This window comes from Bison bison, unplaced genomic scaffold, assembly GCF_000754665.1.
Source record: "Bison bison bison isolate TAMUID 2011002044 unplaced genomic scaffold, Bison_UMD1.0 scf7180017864163, whole genome shotgun sequence".
NCBI classification, from domain to species: Eukaryota; Metazoa; Chordata; class Mammalia; order Artiodactyla; family Bovidae; genus Bison; species Bison bison.
The window spans coordinates 1209328-1217714 of NW_011494735.1; the positions used below are offsets into that span (position 1 = coordinate 1209328).

The following is an 8387-nucleotide window of genomic DNA, read 5'->3' on the forward strand; positions in this document are numbered from 1 at the left end:
TGTAGTGTTAAAGTTGGGTTTGTCTCCTGTATCTATTATACTTACATTTAGTTATTTTTGGCTATGCTAAGTCATTGGTGCTGCATGAGGGCTTTCCCTAGTTGTGGTGAGCATAAGCTACCCTTTGTTGCGGGGCATGGACTTCTCATTGTGATGGCTTCTCTTGTTGCAGAGCACAGGCTCTAGGCACATGGGCTTCTTGAGTGCAGGCTCAGCAGTTGTGGCTTATGGGCTTGCTGCTCCATGGCATGTGGGAGCCTCCTGGACCATGGATCAAACCAGTGTCCCTTGCATTGCAAGGTGGACTATTAACCACTGGACCACCAGGGAAGCTATCTATTATCCTTGACAGGGTACCCCCCAATATTAAACAGGATCCTATTAATAAACAATCCATCAAATTACTAGGAAAAGAGTTTGAAGTGCCAAATATTTTTGCTGAATGAGAAATTACTACTGGTTTCAATTTTTATCTTTTCTTTGTCATTTTATTTTATTCTTTTACAGTGTATTTTTTCCTGAAGCATAGTTGATTTACAGTGTTGTATTAATTACTCCTGTACAGCAAAATGATTCAGTTATATATATATATGTGTGTGTGTGTATATGTATATATTCTATTTAAAAAATTAATCTCCATTTTATGGTTTGTCATATGATACTGAATATAGTTCTCTTACTATACAGTAGAATCTTCTGTTTACCCTTTCCATGTATAACAGCTTACATCTGCTTACCCCAACCTCTCACGCCTTCCTCCCCCATCCCTCCCCCTTGGCAACCATAAACAAGTTCTCTATGTCCATGAGTCTGTATTTCACAGATAGGTTCATGTTCATATAAAATATAATAGCATATGATATTTGTCTTTCTCTGGCTGTCTTTACTTAGTATGATAATCTCTGGTTGCATCCATGTTGCTGAAAATAGCATTATTTCATTATTTTTTTATGGCTAAGTACTATTTCATTTTGTGGAACACACCAAATCTTCTTTATGCATTCATCTGTCCATATTCATTTAGGTTGCTTCCATGTCTTCAGTTCAGTTCAGTCGCTCAGTCATGTCCAACTCTTTACGACCCCATGAATCACAGCATGCCAGGCCTCCCTGTCTATCACCAACTCCCAGAGTTCACTCAAACTCATGTCTATCGAGGGGTGATGCCATCCAGCCATCTCATCCTCTGTCGTCCCCTTCTCCTCCTGGTCCCAATCCCTCCCAGCATCAGGGTCTTTTCCAGTGAGTCAACTCTTCACATGAGGTGGCCAAAGTATTGGAGTTTTAGCCTCAGCATCAGTCCTTCTGATGAACACCCAGGACTGATCTCCTTTAGGATGGACTGGTTGGATCTCCTTGCAGTCCAAGGGACTCTCAAGAGTCTTCTCCAACACCACAGTTCAAAAGCATCAGTTCTTCGGTGCTCAGTTTTCTTCACAGTCCAACTCTCACATCCATACATGACCACTGGAAAAACTATAGCCTTGACTAGACGGACCTTTGTTGGCAAAGTAATGTCTCTGTTTTTCAATATGGTATCTAGGTTGCTCATAACTTTCCTTCCAAGGGAGTAAGTGCCTTTTAATTTCATGGCTACAATCACCATCTGCAGTGATTTGGAGCCCAAAAAACTAAAGCCTGACACTGTTTCCACTGTTTCCCCATCTATCTGCCATGAAGTGATGGAACAAGATGCCATGATCTTAGTTTTCTGAATGTTGAGCTTTAAGCCAGCTTTTTCACTCTCCTCTTTCACTTTCATCAAGAGGCTTTTTAGTTCCTCTTCACTTTCTGCCATAAGGGTGGTATCATCTGCATGTCTGAGGTTATTGATATTTCTCCCGGCAATCTTGATTCCAGCTTGTGCTTCTTCCAGCCCAGCGTTTCTCATGATATACTCTGCATATAAGTTGGCTATTTTAAATAGTGCTGCTTTGATCATAGGAGTGCATGTATCTTTTCAAATTATAGCTTTATCTAGGTATATGCCCAGGAATGGGATTGCTGGATCATATGCACTTCCCTGGTTGCTCAGACCGTAAAAAATCTGCCTGCAGTATGGGAGACCTGAATTTGATCCCTGGGTCAGGAATATCCCCTGGAGAAGGGAATGGCAACCCACACCAGTATTCTTGCCTGGAGAATTCCATGGACAGAAGAGCCTGGCAGACTGCAGTCCATGAAATCGCAAATAATCAAAAATGACTGAGTGACTAACACACAGACACAGAAACTTAATTTTAGCTTTTTGAGTAATCTTAATACTGTTTTCCATAGTCACTGTACCAATTTACATTCCTACCAACAGTATAAATAAGATGTTTGCATTTTTCTTCAAACCCTCTCCAGCATTTATTATTTGAAGATTTTTTTCATGATAGCTGTTCTGACTGATGTGAGTTGGTACCTCATTGGAGTTTTGACTTGCATTTCTCTAATAATTAGAGATAATGAGTCTCTTTCCATGTACCTGTTGGCCATGGATATGTCTTCTTTGGAGAATTATCTATTTATGTCTTCTGCCCATTTTTTGGTTGGGTTAATTTTTGTTGTTGTTATTGAATCATAGAAGTTGTTTGTGTGTTTTAGAAATTAAACCCTTGTCAGTTGTATCATTTAAAAAGACTTTTCTCCCAGTCCATAGATTGTCTTTTAATTTTGTTTATGTTTTCCTTTGCCGTGCAAAAGCTTACAAGTTTGATTAGGTCTCATTTGTTTATTTTTGCTTTTATTTCTATTGTTTTGGGAGACTGACTTAAGAAAACATTGATTTATGTCAGAGAATGTTTTGTCTGTGTTCTCAACTAGAAGTTTCATGGTGTCTTGTCTTGTATTTAACTCTTTAAGCCATTTTGAGTCTGTTTTTGCATGTGGTATGAGGGTGTGTTCCAATTTCATTAATTTACATATTGCTGTCCAACTCTCCCAATACCACTTGCTGAAGAGACTATATTTTCCCCATTGTGTATTCTTGCCTCCTTTGTCAAAGATTATCCATAGATATGTGAGTTTATTTCTGGGCTCTATTCTGTTCCATTGACAGAAAGAAAACAGAGAAAGGAAAAAATTATAAAGAGCTAGAGGGTGAAAATGAAAGGAAGAGAGTAAACAGAAGTATATGGTGGCAAATGTCAGGTGCCTCTGATAGTAGTAGATTGTCATTTCCAGAGAAAAAACTGAGCTAGTGAAAAAAAAGTGTTGAGTGCAATCAGAAAAATATATATAGATTTTTTTCTCAAAGAAAATAGTCGCAATGTTACCAGGTTAAATGCCGGCTCTAAATTTGTCAGATTAGCCATACTTACTTTTGTAGAGTCTTAGATCAACAAAATTCTATCAATAGTGATTAGGTATTTACATTATTGATAAAATTATATCTTAATAAATGTTTGCAAACAGAATTGTGACATGATCGATAATTCGCTACTAAAATGTATTTTTAGTGTACTTAGAACCTTGTCACCAAGAATGAACTGTCTTTTGCAGCAAGGTTCTTTCAGTGACCTGTCATCTTTCTTCTGCCTCACAGTCATGATTCACCAATCTGCAATAAAGCTTGTTGTATTATGAGCAGATATTTAAAAAATCTATTTAAAATCTAAGAAGAATATGAAATTCTATTCCAAAGAAGGGGGAATGACTGCTTTTTTTGCTTTATCATTTGTCACCTTAAACATGTCATTATTCTCTTTTCTCCTTTAAAATTGTTAACATTGCAGTTCATATTGCCAAATAAAGGTTTATAATTCAAAATGAAAATTATTAATTTATTTGTGCTTATGTTTAAGACCAAAATATGCATTGCTAGATGAATGCACCAGTGCTGTCAGCATTGATGTTGAAGGAAAGATATTTCAGGCTGCAAAAGGAGCTGGAATTTCCTTACTTTCTATAACACACAGGCCTTCACTTTGGTAAGTGTTTCCAATGCTCATTTATGATAAATGATTTTTCTTTTTGTTTCTTAAAGAATGGCTTTGCTAAACTTTTTACCATAGAGCATAAGACATTTCAGTTATTTTCCACCTGCATTTCAGTTAAGGTTAAACTATGCCTAAGAGAGTGACATCACTCTTAAGCTAAAAGTTGAAGTTCCTGTACTTGATAACATATGACAGAAATTAGTGATCTTTTCCATACGCTTTTCAAAATTGCATTTATTTATTTTATTTCTGTCTGCACAGGGTCTTTGTTGTCGCACACAGGCTTTCCTCAGTTGCGGCAGGAAGTAAGCAGGGGCTGCTCTCTAGTTTTGGCGTGTGGACTTCTCATTACAGTGGCTTCTGTTATTGCAGAGCATAGGCTCCAGAGTGTGCGGCCTTCAGTAGCTGCTGCTCCCAAACTCAGTAATTGTGTGCGTGGGCTGTAGAGTACAGCCTTAGTAGTTTTGGCACACAGGTTTAATTGTTCCACAGCCTGTGAAATCTCTCTGGATCAGGAATTGAACCAGTGTGCCCTGCATTAGCAGGTGGATTCTTAACCACTAGACAACCAAACAAGTCCTTTCATATACTTTTGAGTAACTCTCTTTAGGTTTCAAGTTTTCCAAAACTTTGACTTCCCAATGGGTGTGGGACCTTACCAACATTAAATTGAAAACTATGTCAAGGGAAAAATTAGAGTGTTTAAACAGAGCTTTTTTTTTTTTTCCTTTGTTTTAACAAAAAAATGAGCAGACATTTTTTGTAAATAATATTTCATAAAACCTAATGGAATTTTCTCTTTTTTAAAAAAAGATCACCATTTTTATCATCGCCTTATGTTTTTATTGATTCATCATCATCGTAAGAGTCACTAATGCAGATTCAACACCTATTCTATTCCAAGCTTATTTTATTTAAGCCTAATAGCAACCTTATAGAGTATGCTGCTGCTACTGCTGCTAAGTCACTTCAGTCGTGTCCGACTCTGTGCGACCCCATAGATGGCAGCCCACCAGGCTCCCCCACCCCTGGGATTCTCTAAGCAAGAATACTGGAGTGGGTTGCCATTTCCTCCTCCAATGCATGAAAGTGAAAAGTCAAAGTGAACTTGCTCAGTCGTGTCCGACTCCCAGCGACCCCATGGACTGCAGCCTACTAGGCTCCTCCGTCTGTGGGATTTTCCAGGCAAGAGTACTGGAGTGGGGTGCCATTATAGGTATCCTAATTTTTCCTATTATACAAGAAACTGAGAGCTAGAAAATGAGGAACATAATTTTCTATGATCATATTCTCTATACCCTCCTCTATTGCACTACTTATTATAAGGAACTCAAAAGGTATCTCATGCATGATTCATAAAAAAATTTTAATTCTCACTACATTCTACTGTCTACATTTGCATTTCTGTTTCATCAATCAAAATCTTTTCCTTTGACTTGTTAGTAGGTATATAGTGGACTCTACGTGCTATGGCTTCCTATTTCCCAAGGATAGGCAGGATTCCTCCTCTGTCTCTGACTGGAGCATTCTGTAGCATGTAGCTGATCACATTTGTGCCAAAGCTGTCATTATGTACATGACTTCAAACCTAGACTAAATAGCAAGCTTTAAGTTAATGCTTAAAGCATTTCTATCCCTTTACCTTATAGAGAATGCTTACTTTAAGACTGTGAGTAAGTTGAGTATTCAGTTCAGATAAGATTTTATTTGTTCAAAGTTCTTTGACTCTGAATTCTACTTTTGAGAGGATAATCTATTTCACACTTCATTTAAACATTTGGATTTTTTTTATATTTTTCTTTCCCAAAGTTTACCTGAAAATAGAGAATTTCATGAAGTGGTCTTTTCTATAGAATTTTGTAGTTTGTCTCTCTGTTGTTAATCAGCATCTGGAGTGATAGGACCCTGATTTGCCAATCTCCCCAGAGGCAGTCTGGATCTGGTCCAGGATGAGTTACAGTCCATGTCGATGAGTGATATCTATGACCTTCTCTTGGAGAGAACCAACAGGAACTGGTTTAATACAATTATGACATATGCCTGTGGAGCCAGACTTGTAGAACTTTTGAGTCCTTTATAACGCAGTCCTGGTGTTTTTATAACCTCTATCAATGAGTTTATTATGCATTCTTGTCATTTAGTTCCTATTCAAGTAGCCTAAAGTGGTGTTGGAAGCAACAGAACAGTTGGCGTTGTTTTCGTTTTTGTTTTTTTTCATTTTAGAACAAAGAGGTTTTTATTGTTGTTGTTTTTAAGACTTTTCTTTTTAAAAAAAGTTTTAGGTTCATAGCAAAATTGAACATACAGAAATATGCCCATACTCTCTGTCCCTATACATGTATAGCCTCCTCCATGATCAACATCCCCCTCCAGAGTGGTATAATTGTTATAATTGATGAACCTATATTGACACATTCTTAGCATCCAAAGTCCATAATTTTCCTTAGGATTCACTTACTGTTGTACATAGTATAGGTTTGGACAGATTTATAATTACATGTGTCTACCATTATAGTCATACACAACTGGGCCTGCACACTTTCAGGCTCAGTTCAGTTCAGTTCAGTCGCTCAGTCATGTCTGACTCTTCGCAACCCCATGGATGCAGCTGCATGCCAGAATTCCCTGTCCATCACCAACTTCCAGAACTTACTCAAACTCATGTCCATTAGGTCAGTGGTGTGATCCAACCATCTCATCCTCTGTCATCCCCTTTTCCTCCTTCCTTCATTCTTTTCCAGCATCAGGGTCTTTTCCAATGAGTCAGTTGTTTGCTTCAGGTAGTCAAAGTATTGGAGTTTCAGCTTCAGCATCAGTTCAGTTCAGTTCAGTTCAGTTTAACCACTCAATCGTGTCTGACTCTGCGACTCCATGGACTACAGCACACCAGGCCTCCCTGTCCATCACCAACTCCCAGAGTTTACTCAAACTTGTGTCCAATGAGTTGGTGATGCCATCCAACCATCTCATCCTCTGTCATCCGTTCTCCCGCCTTCAATCTTTCCCAGCATCAGGGTCTTTTCAAATGTGTCAGTTCTTTGCATCAGGTGGCCAAAGTATTGGAGTTTAAGCTTCAACATCAGTCCTTCCAATGAATATTCATGACTGATTTCCTTTAGAATGGACTGGTTGGATCTCCTTGCAGTCCAAGGGACTCGCAAGAGTCTTCTTCAACCCCACAGTGCAAAAGCATCAATTTTTCAGTGTTCACCTTTCTTTATAACCCAACTCACATCCATACATGACTACTGGAAAAACCATAGCTTTGACCAGATGGACCTTTGTTGGCAAAGTAATGTCTCTGCTTTTTAATACGCTCTCTGGGTTGGTCATAGCTTTTCTTCCAGGAAGCAAGCATCTTTTAATTTCATGACTACATTCACCATCTGCAGTGATTTTGGAGCCTAAAAAAATAGTCTCTCATTGTTTTCATTGTTTCCCCATCAATTTGCCATGAATGGATGGCACCAGATGCCATGATATCTGTTTTCTGAATGTTGAATTTTAAGCCAGCTTTTTCACTCTCCTCGTTTACTTTCATCAAGAGGCTTTTTAATTCTTCTTTGCTTTCTGCCATAAGGGTGGTATCATCTGCATATCTGAGGCTATTGATAATTCTGGCAATCTTTATTCCAGCTTGTGCTTCCTCCAGCCCAGCATTTTGCTTGATTATTCTGCATATAAGTTAAATAAGCAGGATGACAATATATAGTCTTGATGTACTCCTTTCCCAATTTGTAACCAGTCTGTTGTTCGATGTCCAGTTCTATCTGTTGCTTCTTGACCTGCATACAGATTTCTCAGGAGGCAGGTCAGGTGGTCTGGTATTCCCATCTCTTGAAGAATTTTCCACAATTTGTTGTGATCCACACAGTCAAAGACTTTGGCATAGTCAATAAAGAGAAGTAGAGTTTTTCTGGAATTCTCTTGCTTTTTCTATGATCCAACTAATGTTGGCAATTTGAACTCTGGTTCCTCTGCCTTTTCTAAACCCAGCTTGAACATCTAGAAGTCACAGTTCATGTACTGTTGAAGCCTGGCTTGGAGAATTTTGAACATTATTTTGCTAGCATGTGAAATGAATTCAATTGTGCAGTAGTTTGAGCATTCTTTGGCATTGTCTTTCTTTGGGATTGGGATGAAAACTGACCTTTTCCTATCCTGCGGCAATTGCTGGGTTTTCTGAATTTGCTATCATATTGAGTGCAGCACTTTCACAGCATCATCTTTTAGGATTTGAAATAGCTCATAGGGGACTGACTGAAATGAAAAAGTAGGAAGTCAAGAGATACTTGAGGTAGCAGTCCATTTTGGTCTTGGTGTACAAAATGAAGCAGGGCAAAGGCTAACATACCAAGAGAATGCACTGGTCATAGCAAACACCCTCTTCCAACAACACAAGAGAAGACTCTACACATGGACATCACCAGATGGTCAACACCGAAGTCAGATTGATTATATTCT

At 38.5% G+C, this 8387-nt stretch overlaps 1 protein-coding gene across 2 annotated transcripts in view; it reads left to right on the forward strand.

The window, feature by feature from the left end:
• Nucleotides 1-8387, forward strand: part of ABCD2 (ATP-binding cassette, sub-family D (ALD), member 2) — an 86154-nt gene that overhangs the window by 71530 nt on the left and 6237 nt on the right. For both annotated transcript variants that reach the window (XM_010841507.1, XM_010841508.1), the window contains exon 9: nucleotides 3789-3914. In XM_010841507.1, coding sequence (XP_010839809.1) covers nucleotides 3789-3914 — 126 coding nt within the window. The remainder of the gene's footprint in view (nucleotides 1-3788; nucleotides 3915-8387) is intronic.